Source organism: Rhinopithecus roxellana, chromosome 10 (genome assembly GCF_007565055.1).
Source record: "Rhinopithecus roxellana isolate Shanxi Qingling chromosome 10, ASM756505v1, whole genome shotgun sequence".
Lineage (NCBI taxonomy): Eukaryota > Metazoa > Chordata > Mammalia > Primates > Cercopithecidae > Rhinopithecus > Rhinopithecus roxellana.
In genome coordinates this window covers 13064744-13080291 of record NC_044558.1, presented here as the reverse complement: position 1 = coordinate 13080291, position 15548 = coordinate 13064744, and the positions used below count along the sequence as shown (strand labels likewise).

At 38.2% G+C, this 15548-nt stretch overlaps 1 protein-coding gene across 2 annotated transcripts in view; it reads left to right on the top strand.

Moving 5' to 3' along the window:
• The window catches only part of LRP6 (LDL receptor related protein 6), a 157940-nt gene extending 146039 nt beyond the window's left edge, over nucleotides 1-11901 (top strand). The window contains exons 20-23 of one of the 2 annotated variants that reach the window (XM_010370998.2): nucleotides 695-925; nucleotides 2180-2316; nucleotides 2943-3040; nucleotides 6584-11901. In XM_010370998.2, the coding sequence (XP_010369300.1) occupies nucleotides 695-925; nucleotides 2180-2316; nucleotides 2943-3040; nucleotides 6584-6878 (761 nt within the window). In that variant the 3' untranslated portion in view covers nucleotides 6879-11901. Of the gene's footprint in view, nucleotides 1-694; nucleotides 926-2179; nucleotides 2317-2942; nucleotides 3041-4297; nucleotides 4432-6583 lie in introns of those variants that run through there. The other variant, XM_030939468.1, reaches the window with a different exon arrangement.
• The last annotated feature ends 3647 nt before the right edge of the window (nucleotides 11902-15548 follow it).

Genomic DNA, 15548 nt, shown 5'->3' with positions numbered 1-15548 from the left:
GGGCAAGTGTCCTCTTCTGGCAGTCTGGCCTTTCTTTGTGAGTCCTCCAGTAATCAGGTATTAAAGACCTTATATTCCTTGGTCTCAGGCAACTAGACAGCCTGAAGGCCAGCAGCATAGGGGATTTGAGAGCTAAGGCTCATCTTTAGTTTCCAGTTTTCATTCATCAGGCCTACATGTCACTATTCAAATCTAAAATCTAACATGTGCTCAGAGCTGATTTTGGCTTCTTCACCATTCCAGGTAAAACATTTGATGACTTGCCTGGGGTTATCCCTTCTGGCCATAAATTTTTTCCTGAAATCTTGGAATAACCTTGTTCATTTGTATGGTATATAGAATGAAGTAGAATGGATTTTATCTGTTTACTTATTTAAAGCTTCTTAATGGTGTTTAAATCTGTACTTCATTTACCATCTTTGTTTCTGTCAGTTTACAATTACACTTTCCAACCTATTGTTTTATTTCTGTCTTCACTTAAGGGTAGTTCATTTTTGATTCCTAATGATGACATTTATTCCATATGTCCTTGGGGTGGGGTGTGTATGTATTCATAAAAAAGAAAAGTGCTTATGAATTATCTTCATTAGGCTTATAGCTTCGCATTCCTATTAGCAAGCCCTCTTTTTGATTACTATTTTGAATATACAGTTGTTTTTTCTATTAAATAACCATACTGCATTCTTCATTGTAGATCCAACTGAAGAACCAGCACCACAGGCCACCAATACAGTTGGTTCTGTTATTGGAGTAATTGTCACCATTTTTGTGTCTGGAACTATATACTTTATCTGCCAGAGGATGTTGTGTCCACGTATGAAGGGAGATGGGGAAACTATGACTAATGACTATGTAGTTCATGGACCAGCTTCTGTGCCTCTTGGTTATGTGCCACACCCAAGTTCTTTGTCAGGATCTCTTCCAGGTGAGTCAGGATGGATCCATTGAGAATCAAGTCTTTGGTCCTGCAAGACTGCCAGGTTTCCATTGTGGAAGAGAATACTACCTAGAGTCTGTTTGAAACCATATTACTCTGAGTTTAAACAATTAGAAGAACAAATGTTCTTTTTTACTATTAGCACCCTCTCTTTACACAGAAGGCCTTAGATATGGTTTGGTAGAAATTGTCAGAGCATATAAAGCAAATACAAATGCAAGCTCTAAGCCTCTCTGACTACAATTCTGAATGTATGCTACAGAAGGTGAATCAGCCAGTTGTTTAGTGAAAGAGTTATAAACCACAGGTTCTTTAAGTTCACCACCAGGGAACTCTAGTACTATGGAGCCCATGAATAAAAGGAGGCCAAAAATTATGTAAGACTCCCTTCAGCCAACAAAGATTTGTAAATAGCTGGATGATAGAAGAGAGGAGTATGTCTTATGTTTTCTCCTGACTTCATGTGCTAACAGGGGACAAAGGGCTACTTTAGGCATAGCTGAGTGGCCAGAAGTTTTACACCATGTTGCTCTAGGGAAGTGGCGTTCTTTTTAATGTTTTCTGGTGACCTTAGTTAAAAGAAGCCTTCCTTTTAATGAATATGGAGAAGGAGGTGCCTTGCAAAAACCCTGTAAAAATAGGAACTTACTATGGGTGTAACTCTTAAGTAGACAAACATGGTTTTTAAACTGTTAATGGTAATGTTTCTTTGTTGCCATACCTATTTTCAGTTAGTGGAATTTGGGAAGCTTCTTGGAAAAAATAGAATTTCTTCTTTAGCGCTGGTAGTTTTGATTCTAGCAACATTTATATTCATTAGATGAAAAAATACTCTTTCATATGTTGTTTGTGCCCTAAAAAATGTTTTTTGTTTTCTTTTGAGCAAGTCTGTTATTTAATATACTCTGCCTCACAACCTCTACCCTTTACAGTCCTTTCAAATCCTCCAAGAGGTTGAAAAGCCCTTATTTTAAATAGCTCTGCTTCTACCAGGGGAGGGAGAAGGCGGGAGCTGTTCTTGGCTTTGTTCTAGGCCAGCTTTTTCAGTAGAAGCATTCACTTCTAGAGAACATTCATTTCCTTTCTCCATTAAATGTTTTCAATTATAGGAATAGAGTGTAAGTTATTTTAAAATCAGACTACTTGACTATTAATATTTGTCATCCTACTGTTGAATAAAATTGCTTGATACGTTTTTATAGATCTTACTTATCTTCAGTTTTTATCTTCCTTTTGTTTTAGGAATGTCTCGAGGTAAATCAATGATTAGCTCCCTCAGTATCATGGGGGGAAGCAGTGGACCCCCCTACGACCGAGCCCATGTTACAGGAGCATCATCAAGTAGTTCTTCAAGCACCAAAGGCACTTACTTCCCTGCAGTAAGTAGTCTGTTTTCCTTTGAATGCAACATATATAGGATCTTAGATATTTTAACTCATTTAAATGTGGGTGATCAGTGATAGTAATGTAAAAGTAGTTTTTGAATGTGAAATTTAGGCATAAAGGGCTCAAAAGAAAAATTTACCACATCCTGCCCCCCAATGCTTATAAGTCTTTTCAGTTACTGTGTAATAACCAGAATACTTGAAAGCATTGGGCATTACTTTCACATTTCAAGTAAAAGTAGAACTACTGAATGGTACCTCTTGAGGGATTAGCACCTTCATTTTATGACTTCCCAAAAGAGGAAGCACACCTGGAATTTCTCCTAAATCAATAATTTTTCTCTAAATACTTATAATTTTAAATAACCAGGACCTAGCTGTGCTGACCAATGATTTTTAGGTTACAGATTTTCATTTTTGTCACTTTCCACTTTTTAGCCATAATGAGGTCTTAGGGAATGAGGAAGCCATAGTCCTAAAGTACTGTTTCAGGTCAATTCTTTGGAAAAGAAGAATTGTGCTAATAACGTATTGTTTAGAAACACTAATAAAGGAAGAAAAGTTCAAAGAAAGTCTAATAGTTTCTGTGTTGTTACTTTAATGTTTTAATTTTCTTTTAGATTTTGAACCCTCCACCATCCCCAGCCACAGAGCGATCGCATTACACTATGGAATTTGGATATTCTTCAAACAGTCCTTCCACTCATAGGTCATACAGGTAATACACATCCTCCTCTAAAATACGTTGCAGTATTTATTAGAAAGTGTTTTAGTTGTGGACCTGGTGTATCTCCAAATGAGTAGACGATGGTCACCAGAGAGAGACTAGTCATCTTGTCTTGGTAGTACTGACATTGCCTCTACCACAAATCCTTTCCTTTCAGGATGTTATACTTTTTTAAAAATTTTTTGAGATGGAGTTTCGCTCTTGTCACCCAGGCTGGAGTGTAATGGCATGATCTCAGCTCACTGCAACCTCTGCCTCCTGGGTTCAAGTGATTCTCCTGCCTCAGCCTCCCTGGTAGCTGGGATTACAGGCCTGCGTTACCACACCCAGCTAATTTTTGTATTTTTAGTGGGAACGTTTCACCATGTTGGCCAGGCTGGTCTCGAACTCTTGATCTCAGGTGATCCCCCGCCTTGGCCTCCCAAAGTGCTGGGATTACAGGCATGAGCCACCACACCCAGCCTATACATTTTTTTTTTTTTTTTTTTTTAAAGAGAATCACAGATGCTGGCTTTTAGAATAATAAAATACAGCCTCAGGCTTTGGCAGTGTTCTAAGGAGGAATTGCCCACCAAAATGACTGGTTTCAAAATAGTTTGATATTCTAAGAATGAAATATTGGGGTAAGATTGGTTCATAGAATTGAGAGTTTAAAACAGCAGCATACTAAGAGCACAGAATTTTAGAAAAGTTGAGAGAAATGTAAGTTGAGCCATTGCTTGCATATGCTATTAAAATCTGGAGTGAAAGATTTCTCATGTAGTTGCATGGAATAAAGAAAGATTGAAATAAATAAAGTGTATTTGTAAGCCAATAAAGAGGAAATTATTGCTTTTTGATAATTTATGAGTCTATAAGGTGTGTTGAGCAGGTCAGGTACTGTTGTGTCAGCTTCCACTTCTATGTTCCTTGAACGGCCAACAGATCAGCAGCAGCATGAGAGTTTCTGTCTAAACACTGAAGTGGCCAGGGTTTATGGGCATCCCTCAAGTGCCTGTTATCTTCGAGATAATCTTTTCTATATGCTGTCCTCTCTAGATAACCTTCTATTATCTTCCCTAGCATTGCAGTCAGATTGGCCTGATATGACCTCACTCATGTGTAGAAATAAAGTGGGAACCACTGAAAGTATCTCACTCAGAATTCTTATTTCAGTTTAGATAAGACTGTTTGAATAGCCTTGGCTTTGAACTGATTGTTTTAATGATTTGTTGTAATGCTGCTTTCCCTGACACAAGTTTCTTCTAGGAAGCCAAAACAGAAGAAGCAGAAGCCTGAAAATTGAGAAATGAGAAAAGATATAAAATTTTATTTTTAAAAAGTAATGTCTTTAATTCAGATTGAATGAGGCACTCATCAGAATAAACACGATTGCATAAAAAACTGTTCTTGCTTAACTGTTTTCCATATAAGCCCAATTTCTGTTCCTCTGCGTCAAAATTTTCATCATTTGTTGAGATTTTGGTCTAAACTGGGACATGAAAGAATTTTATTAATTCAGTTTGTTTTATTTTTTTCATGAAAATAGAAGTATTTGGACTTTTAAATGTTAACCTTAGAAATTCACCAAGGATTGACACCTGATTGGACAAAAAGTTAAGACCAAAAAAGAAAAAAAAAAAACAGTAACTGTGACATCATGTCAGTATTGATAGTAAAAAGCCTTTGAGAACTCGCTCAGTGTGTCACATAACTTTTGGTCTCTGGCAGCCTTGCAGCCTTTTTATTTTTATTTTTATTTTTATTTATTCATTTATTTATTTTGAGACAGGGTCTTGCTCTGTTGCCCAGGCTGGAATGCAGGGGCACAATCACAGCTTACTGCAATCTCCACCTCCCAGGCTCAAGCAGTCCTTCTGCCTCAGCCACCCAAGTAGCTGGGACTATAGGTGTGTGTCAGCACGCCTGGCTCACTTGTTTTAATTTTTTGTAGAGGTGGAGTCTTGCTATGATGCCCAGGCTGGTTTCTTTCTTTCTTTCTTTGTTAAAGACTAATCAAATGCAGTAGTAAGAAGGAGAGACAGAGTAGAACAAGGAGTTTGATCTGTAACTGTGAACAATCATGGCAGCCATTTCTTTTGAAGTCAGTCCAAGTGATAGCAAATGGTTTGTATCCTGGGTTCCTGGGATATATTACCTTGTGGTGCTGTATATCACAAGGTGTTTTATGAATGGTTGTATCAGTTTTTAACTTGCTTTTGCCCCTTCTCTTGTAGTCAATCCTATCCTCTTGATCCTTTGATGAGAAAGCTTATGAAAAAAATCTTTGGGATAAGTTTAAGATCAGCTTTACCATATTTAGAGTAAACAGGTATAAGAAGTTACAAATAGAAGTGGAAATGACAGAAAAGCCAGAACTTAGGTCAAATCTTATTCTCACTAGTATGTTTCTGTCTTTGCAATGCCTTTTTCTTTAGTTAGCAATGCTACAAACCTAACAACTGTACATCCCTTATAAAGATAAATAAGTGTAAGAAATAAGCTAGGCCTCTGAAATATACATTAGAAAATTCACTGACCCTTTATGGGCATTTAAATTTTATCATTTTGATGTTTAAAGCTGCTTTTTTTTTTTTTTTTTTTTTTTTTTTTTTTTTTTTTTTTTTTTTTTTTTGAGACGGAGTCTTACTCTGTCGCCCGGGCTGGAGTGCAGTGGCCGGATCTCAGCTCACTGCAAGCTCTGCCTCCCGGGTTCACGCCATTCTCCTGCCTCAGCCTCCCGAGTAGCTGGGACTACAGGCGCCCGCCACCTCGCCCGGCTAGTTTTTTGTATTTTTTAGTAGAGACGGGGTTTCACCGTGTTCGCCAGGATGGTCTCGATCTCCTGACCTCGTGATCTGCCCGTCTCGGCCTCCCAAAGTGCTGGGATTACAGGCTTGAGCCACCGCGCCCGGCCTAAAGCTGCTTTTATGACAGGTACTTATCTATACACAGGGAATGAAAACTGTTTCCCCCAACCACAGCAATTTCCCTTTGCTAAGGTAACAGTAATGGAATAGTTATGCCCCTGAGGCTGTCTACCAAAATCCAGCCTGGATTGTACAGAAATTGTACAGAATTGTACAGAAGAAAGAAATGAAGTCTTCAGATGTCATTAAATTAATTATTCATCAGGTTAATTTTGGAGTAAAGAATGTTGAGGAAATACTGACGTGTTTGAGCAGTATAAAATATGCAGAAACCCATTCTTCCCATAGGCTATGAAACTGCAGAACAAATTTGAATAGTCATTTTTTGTTCTGTGATACAGTTTAACTTGAAGATATAAGAGCACACCCAGAAGCTAGATTGAATTCACCTCTGCGTTTCCATCCTGTTCATTTTCACTTGCCACTTTCTTATTTGCAAATAAGAAAGTACATGCTGTCTTCCTCAGCGAATCTGCCATTGAAAATTGCCTCTTGGTCTGTGTAAATTTAAATGCAGTAGCTTATTGTTTTCATAGTGTAGTTTACATCTAATACCTCTATTCTGAGAGGGAAAATCATTTTTTTGTAAAACTAACTGCTTCTCTTTATTTTCTCCCTATACCAGCTACAGGCCATATAGCTATCGGCACTTTGCACCCCCCACCACACCCTGCAGCACAGATGTTTGTGACAGTGACTATGCTCCTAGTCGGAGAATGACCTCAGTGGCAACAGCCAAGGGCTACACCAGTGACTTGAACTATGATTCAGAACCTGTGCCCCCACCCCCCACACCCCGAAGCCAATACTTGTCGGCAGAGGAGAACTATGAAAGCTGCCCACCTTCTCCATACACAGAGAGGAGCTATTCTCATCACCTCTACCCACCGCCACCCTCTCCCTGTACAGACTCCTCTTGAGGAGGGGCCCTCCTCCTCTGACTGCCTCCGACGTAAAAATGTAAATATAAATTTGGTTGAGATCTGGAGGGGGGGAGGGAGCTATTAGAGAAGGATGAGGCAGACCATGTACAGTTAAAATTATAAAATGGGGTAGGGAATATTGGAGATATTTGTACAGAAGAAAAGGATATTTATATATTTTCTTAAAACAGCAGATTTGCTGCTTGTGCCATAAAAGTTTGTATAAAAAAATAAATTTGTACTAAAAGTTTTATTTTTGCAAACTAAATACACAAAGCATGCCTTAAACCCAGTGAAGCAACTGAGTACAAAGGAAACAGGAATTATAAAGGCATCACTGACCAGGAATATCTGGGCTTTATTGATACCAAAAACAAAAAAGAGGAAGAAGAAAAATTAAGTCCATCTAAGAGCAGCAAACCATAGATACCTGGACGTAGCCAGCTAGCCTTCAGTTAACTAACATTTGAGGGCCAACAAGTAAGAAATCATGAAAGGAAAAAAAAGGAGTTAATACTAACCTTGGACGAAGGGCTTTGTTTTCTCTAGGAATCCAATAGTGTTAGTGAGGAAGATAGATATTTCTAAAAACCCATTCTGGGTGTTGCTGGTGTAGGAGAGATGAGCCCTCTGGCAAGATGCCATGAAGCTGTGTGTGTGTGCAAGTCTCTGTCCCTACCTTTAGAATCCATACCTCTGTCAAAATGAATTTTTTCTCTATGTTTACCTTGCTGCCTCCCCCAGCAACTTGGTAGGTCATTTGGCTAAGATACCATGATTTTTTTAAGCTGAGGCATTGACTAAATGGAATTTTCTAAATTAAAGTTGATTTTAATATTTCTTCTAGCTCTATTCCCCAGTAGGCTTAGCTCTTCAATTTGACAGCTGTTTTTGCATAATGATCAAAAGTTAGACATATTATTTCTCTTCTTCCAAGATTGTTTTAATGCTCATTAAAATGTCTTTTTACAACATATAGACAATGTTTAAGAATTAAAAATTTAACCATTATGTTTTTGTTGTAAATTAATCATATATCCTTGCACTACTTTCAGCATATATCACAGTATGAAATCATTTATATATATATATATATATATATATTTTTTTTTTTTTTTTTTTTTTCTGAGTAAAACATTTAAATATGTTCTGGTTAGAGACAATCTATTTAAAAAGAATTTTTTCTTATTAGGATTTGCCCTATATTAAACAGTTTGTGACGTTTTCATGTTCTTTAGGCCGGTTTTTCTCAGAATGATGTCTGCATACATACCTCTTCTAATGTGTAACATGAATTTAATATCTTTCTGTTACCCACTGTGAATGTTAGGCTGTTTTCAAATTATCCACAAATTATTCTTGTAATCACCTCATATTTTTATGTGGTTCCTCTCTTACCCATTATGGATTAAGATAATTTAACAATGAGAATTAAATGAGAAGGCAAACTTTTAACTTTTCAGCTGTCAGAATTTGGGTGGAAGGGAATAATGGAAGCCTCTTTTGTGATCTGCCTGACCTGCTGTCATGTATGGTACTGGGGCTGCTACATCTTCAGCTATCAAGGCTGACCTATGGAATGATTCTAGCACTTGCTCTGCCACCTTGCCAGAAGTCAGTTTCCTGCTTTTTACACATGTCTAGCAATTCTCTGCTAAAATTGAATGGTTTTAAACTAATATATTTTTAGCTTAAGAGGTGTTGGTCAGTTAATTATTGAATTTTTTTTTTCTTTTTCTTTTTTAATTCTGTCTTGCCAAGGCTTCTCTGGGTTTCAGGGCCCAAGAGAAAACAGTGGAAGAAAGGATTCAGAATTTTGGCAAGGGTGAGGTAACTGTTCATGAAATACCTAAGTAAAGTTTTTGAAGATAAAATTGTGGTTTCAGAATAATGCTGACTGTTGGAGACTGTAAGAATCAGGTGCACTTGATTTTGCATGGAAGCAAATGGTAAATCTGTCAGAGTCCTGCTTTTCAGTCAGACAAGCATGAACTCTTGCTGTTGCTGGAACTAAGTGCCTACAGTGTCAGACAAAATGGACATTGAACTTGGGTTCTGTGATTCGCGAGGGCACTTGGTGCTTAAATGAAGATGGAAAGGTTAGCAATACCTGCATGTCAGTTAGAATTTGACAGTTCTATATGTTTACATTTTTAAATGTGCATCTTAATCTGGTGGACTTCCCGTGTGGGGACTTGCACTCTAATAAACTAAGAAGAATATTGCTTTGTTGGATCTCAGTCCACACGCCTGCACTGCGATGGCAATGGCCTCTTCTTCAAAATACTAATTTGTGTGCCAATTTGTTTAAAATTATTTGAAGGCAGTTCAGCGTAATCTCAGTGTTCTCTTTCTGGGGTAGATGAGATGGATTCTTAATATTTCTGGGAGTACTTCTTAATGAGAGAATTGTCAAATTTGGAAAGATTTATTCACCCTTAGGTTACATGGACAGTTAAGCTTAAGTAAACTGTATTATTGATTATTAAACACGAACTGTAATTGGAAAAGTCGAGAGGAAATACATGAGACCACAACTTAGGGGGGAAAAAGAAAAGGGATTTTTAAATTTGACATATTAAATTCATTGTGCAAGGGGGAAATGAATAATGTTTCATTAGATTCCTTATATGCAAAAGTATTTATTTTGAACATGTGTCCTAAAATATGTGCACTAACTGATGTGATTAAAATTATCCAAGAAATAAACTTGAGCATAAAATACTTTGTGTGCACCACAGTAAGCTATTCTGCATTGAAGTGGTCTTTTTTAACTAAGGCCTGGACTTGGCTCCAACAAGTCGTGATCTTCTGAATAGTGACTTAAGGAGTTCTGTTTGCTTAAGTCAGATAATGGCACATTCACAGGAAAAAAACAGAGTTGGTGGATAGAATTTTCTCACTATTAATTTTTCTTCCATGAAATTTTATTATGCCTTTGGCACTTTCTGCCACTCTTAGAGCATATCACGAGATGTCTGTTTAGCAGAAGATTATGTACTTTAATTTTAATATAAAAATAGCTTGTGATATATTACCAAGAGATCTCTGATTCTTTAGTAAGTTTGAGAACAGCTATTCTACAGAGATGATAGGTATTTAGAAATGAAGACTTTAAAGTACATTTTAATCTAATATAGGCCAGTAATTGGGGGAAGGGGCTTTGGGCAGTACAATTTTAAGATGATTTTGAGGGTTGTATTTCTTTAATCATTTAAAAATACCCTGAAGTCAGTAATTTATATGAAGGAAACTCATTCATTATTGAAGGTATAAAACTAGCCACCATCTGTATTAGGTAGCAGTTTTGGAGGATCATCTTTTTCTTTTGCTATAAAGCCCTATTCATGAAGAATACTTGTGGCAGAGTTAATAGCTGTGGCTTACCTAGTGTGTTAATGAAATGTGTTCATTTATGCGACTTGATATCAGTAGTCATAACAGAGACTGAAGAGGTATGCTTTAAGCAAGCCTACTTCTGTGCAGTAAACAGGCTGCCGCTGCCTGGATTAGATTCTTAGAAATGTCATATTTTGAATTGTTTTCTTTCTTGTAGGGGAAACTTTGTCCCACTTCATTGATTTGCATGCCGTAGGAATTACATGTTGGTTATCATTATGTATCTAACAAGATTCAGAAACAAAAATCTTGGACTTTTCACATCCGAAATGTGTCAGCTCTTAATAAATGTGTGGTGCTTCAGTCTACGTATGGCACCCATAGTTTATCTAGAGTAAGGATATGAGTGTGTTGACCAGTTATCAGTTGGTGGACGCATATTTGGGCACCTACAGATGAGACCATACACTAAGTGTGGACTGAGTCCTAAAGAAGCTTATAGTCAAGTGTTGTTTAAAACAGTATCAGAATTCTTAAACTCAAGGAATTTAATTGTATTTGGTATTTCTTAAGCCTAAAATGAGCCAAGAGAAAGATGATTTTATCAAGTACTTGTCGTGCATGTGTGGCTTCTAACTTTTGGGAAGGCACCATTTTATAATAGTCTCAAAATTCAGCTTTTGAAATTCTCAACATTTTACAGTAGAAGACTTTGGACCTCAAGTATAAAATTATACATTTATAATTTAAAAAATTAAATTATAAGTATTGTAAATTCATACTCTCAAGCTATTGTCTGACTTGATCTACGTCTCATAAAGCCTGTACCTGAGTGGAGTGGAAGGCGGAGTCCTACGTTAATCAGTTACTGACTCTACCCTCATCCTCCTTCAATTGAGGTAAACTTTGCTGTTTTTCTTTTTCATAAAGCATTCGAGTTTATTGCTGAAAAAAATCTTTATGACTTTACAGATAGAATTACAAACTAAATGATTTCTTGTACTTAGAAGCAGAGTACAGACCTAACAAACTGTTAGATTTCCCACCATCACTTAGAGTTTGCCCAGAAGCAACACCAAAGAATTACAGACAACATGCTTTTGCTTAACTGTCCATTTTGGTTGTTTTGTTTTTTAATCAAATATAAGCAGGATGGGCGATAGAGATATTTATATAGAGATATATATTCTGTATATCTAATGCCTAAATATGCGTATTAAAGGGAAAAATTTTTAAGTCTGATTAAATCCAATATTACATGAAATTAAATATATGGGTTAGTAAGGAAAAATGTTAAAAAGTAGAGAGAATACCAAGAAGATGAAACTGGACTAGCCTTATTTGCAAGTGAAGGATCTGGTGCTGCTTTCAGATGTTTTTCCTTTATTTTTTTTCCCTTAAGCTTTAATCTTCGTCAATTGTCTGAAAGTCACCTGGTGTTTCTTGTTCATCGACTTTGGTACGATGGTGCTTTGCAAGGATGTATTTATATTATAATGGCCAACATTTGGTCAGCCCTTGTCCACTTCTTCACTTCCCTCCTTTTGTAAAATAAGTGCTTTAATTATAAACTGTATAAAAATACCTTGTATAAAACCCCTTTTTTGATTATTACGATAAATAAACTGAATTGTAACAAATGAAATGTTGATTTTTATAATAAAACAGTGGAAAAGTAAAAGTGTCTGTCCTTTCTTTTCAGCAAGAAATTTAGACAGTAGCTGGTTGTGCTTTGCTGTGATATAAATAAGACTGTTTCAGACACAACAAAACCCAGCTTTATTGTTTGCATTTTAAATATTACTCTGCCAGCACACTATAGTCCCAGCTAGTTGGAAGACTGAAGGGGGAAGATCACTTAAGCCAGGGAGGTTGAGGCTGTAGTAAGACTCGTGATTGCGCTACTTGCACTGCAGCCTTGGGCTACAGAGTGAAACCCTGTCTCTAAATCAATCAGCCAGTCAGTCTCTGGGAGAGATTTGTGAAGGCCTGTTGCTTCGTTCAGTGCTGGCAGCATTTGTGTTTGGGAACAAGAATAAGAAATAGCCTGAGCTTTAGAACTGCTCTTGTTTTCAGTAAACTGGAAGGAGTTCAAGTATGGGCTCTGAGCACTTCCCCCTCTTCCGAGATCTTAAATTAGCTTATAAAATGCATATTGCTTTCCTGGTGAAGAGCCCAGTGCGATGCAATGATTCTTTTTCTATGAGGGTAGGACATAGTGAAAACCAGTCAAATATCAGGTCTCTGCTTGATACTAAGCTTACTAGTTTGATAGGAAGGGAGAAAAGCTGCTTTTGTATTTTGCAGTATTTGAGCACAACTACCAATTAAAGGGAAACCAAGTTTTAATATAATGCTTTTCCTTAGCCAGTGCTCTCAAATAAGTGAACTTACCTTGGTCTTTGCTGACTCCTCCCATTCTTTCCCCTGGAAGGAAAACAAAAACTCCCAAGTTGTGCCATTCCCAGTTAAATGAAAGAAAAGGCAGAAGATGGGTTTGCCTGATAGAAAGGCAGTCTCACGAATGGAGAAAACACCGCAAACTGTTTCAGGTCCTTCTTTCCCCAGATAGGTTTTCAGCTAAGTAAATCATTAAGTAGTTTTCATTTTAATTATTTGCCTTGTATATGATTGCATTGCTTCTATAAATTTAATTCAAATGATGAATTACTGTCCTCAGATCTCTGGATCCATCCATTTATATCATGTAATCTGCACAACCCCCCCTCCCTCCCACAGAAAATCTGCTTAAGATTTGCATTTGCAAATTTGTATTTCGTCAACATACGAAACCAATCTTCTCCAATGCAGAAGCTAAAATGAAGGATAATTTGATTAACATTCTAGCCTGCATTTACTGTGTACCAGGCACTGTGCTGCCTTTCCCCGCCTCCCACCCTCCGACTTAAAATAACCAAATGATTGCCAGCTGTGGTAACTTGAGCCTGTAAGCTACTTGGGAAGCTGAGGCGGGAAGATCTTTTGAGGTCAGGAGTTTGAGACTAGCCTGGTCAACAGAGAAACTCCTACCTCTAGAATAAAAAGAATAATAAACTGATTAATGACCAGGCTTGACAGGAAATGCCCAATTTGAGTATGAAAAGCTCCACTGCAAAATTTTGATTAGAAACGGGTTATCGCCGGGCACAGTGGCTCACGCCTGTAATCCCAGCACTTTGGGAGGCCGAGGCGAGCGGATTGTCTGAGGTCAGGAGTTCGAGACCAGCCTAACTGACATGGAGAAACCTTGTCTGTACTAAAAATGCAAAAACTAGCTGGGCGTTGTGACAGGCGCCTGTAATCCCAGCTACTCCGGGAGCTGAGGCAAGAGAGTCGCTTGAACCCAGAGGCAGAGGTTGCAGTGAGCCGAGACGGGGCCTTGGCACTCCAACCAGCCTGGGCAACAAGAGCGAGACTCTCAAAAAAAAAAAAAGAAAGAAAGAAAACGGGTTGTCTCTGGGTAGAGGGAAAAGGACATGGATTGAGGTCTAGATTTTAATCTTTATTCCATAGTAATTAATTGTCAAGGCATGTCTGGACTCATTTATCTCTCAGTATTTCTTGGCATTAGTCTAATGTAGAGTTTTCAGAACCCTGACTCTTTAATGAGCCAGTTGACTCTTTTTTTTGAGACTGAGTCTCGCTCTGTCATCAGGCTGGAGTGTAGTGGTGCAATCTCGGCTCACTGCAACCTCTGACTCTCTGGTTGAAGCGATTCTCCCGCCTCAGCTTCCCGAGTAGCTGGGATTACAGGCAGGCACCACCACACCCAGCTTTTTTTTTTTTTTTTTTTGTATTTTTAGTAGAGACGGGGTTTCACCATTTTGGCCAGAATGGTCTCGATCTCCTGACCTCGTGATCTGCCCACCTTGGCCTCCCAACGTGCTGGGATTACAGGCATGAGCCACTGCGCCTGGCTACCAGTTGACTCTTAATAAGTCAATTCCAATACCTGTTCTAGTGAGGTACTTACACGTAATGCATTTGAGGCAATGAATTGTATTACAAGGTAGAGTCCATTGGAGCCCAAACACGTATGTGGTATCCTATTCCATGGAGACTCCTATTAGATGCTTCATTTCCCCTAGGCACTTGCTTTGCTTTCTAAAGAAAATAACTGTCAAAAAGGAGACAGCCCAATGCCCATCTTACATCACGAGCTGCATGGCAGACAGAAGTGATTATCCTGAGGTCTTTTGACTTCTGGTCATCCTACCAAAAGCTCCCCCACTACCATTACTCAATTGAACAGCCTTGAAGATTCTCGTCTTTTGTCCAGTAATTGAAGTTCCTTCTTGGGGATTCCATGGGAAAGAAAGGGTTAGGGTCCTCAAGTATGCAGTGCTATGATTCTTAACTGCAGATACATATGTAACAGGAAAAATTTTAATACCTCAGTTTCTCTAGGTTATTCATATTTTCTCTTCTTATGTCTGCTTTAGTTACTTGTGTCTTTCAAGGAATTTGTCCATTTCGTCTAAGTTGTTGATTTACTGACATAAAATACGTTCTCTATCCTTTTAATGTCTGTTTTTGTTTCTGACGTCGGTAATTTGTGTCTTCTCTACTGGGACTCAGAACATAGTACCTAAAATATGACACCTTGGAATACTATTTTGAGTTGAAGGAATTTGATAAAAATCACAGAAGCAGGATTCCGTCATCATTCTCACCTGAGGCAGGTTATAAACCTGGGATAAGTTTTCTGATCTTCCCCTTAAGCAGGTCCCTTGTGTGAGAGATGCCCTCTCTATGCCTGGAGGAAAGGAACATTCTTATCTCGAAAGACAAAGGGTCAGCCGGGCGCAGTGGCTCACGCCTGTAATCTCAGCACTTTGGGAGGCTGAGGCGGGTGGATCACCTGAGGTCAGGAGTTTGAGACCAGCCTGGCCAACATGGTGAAACCGTCTGTACTAAAAATACAAAAATTAGTCAGCTGTGGTGATGGGTGCCTGTAATCCTAGCTACTCGAGAGGCTGAGGCACGAGAATGGCATGAACCCAGGAGGGGGAGGTTGCAGTGAGCCGAGATTGCACCACTGCACTCCAGCCTGGGTGACAGAGCAAGACTCTGTCTCAAAAACAAAAACAAAGGATCACAAAGAAGAATCTAAACTTAGGTCTTGCTAAGTTTCCCCCAGTTATGATGAGATCATACCCCTTATGTCCTATCGTATTTCTCCACAACTGTCTACTCTTCATCAGACTTACTACAAAACACACGCCTGTTTCTTCGGGTCTTCATTTCAATATGAAGACTCCTGTACCACAGAAAACATACTAAATTTGATAGTTTTCTGTCTTTTTTTTTTTTTTTTTTGTGGAGACA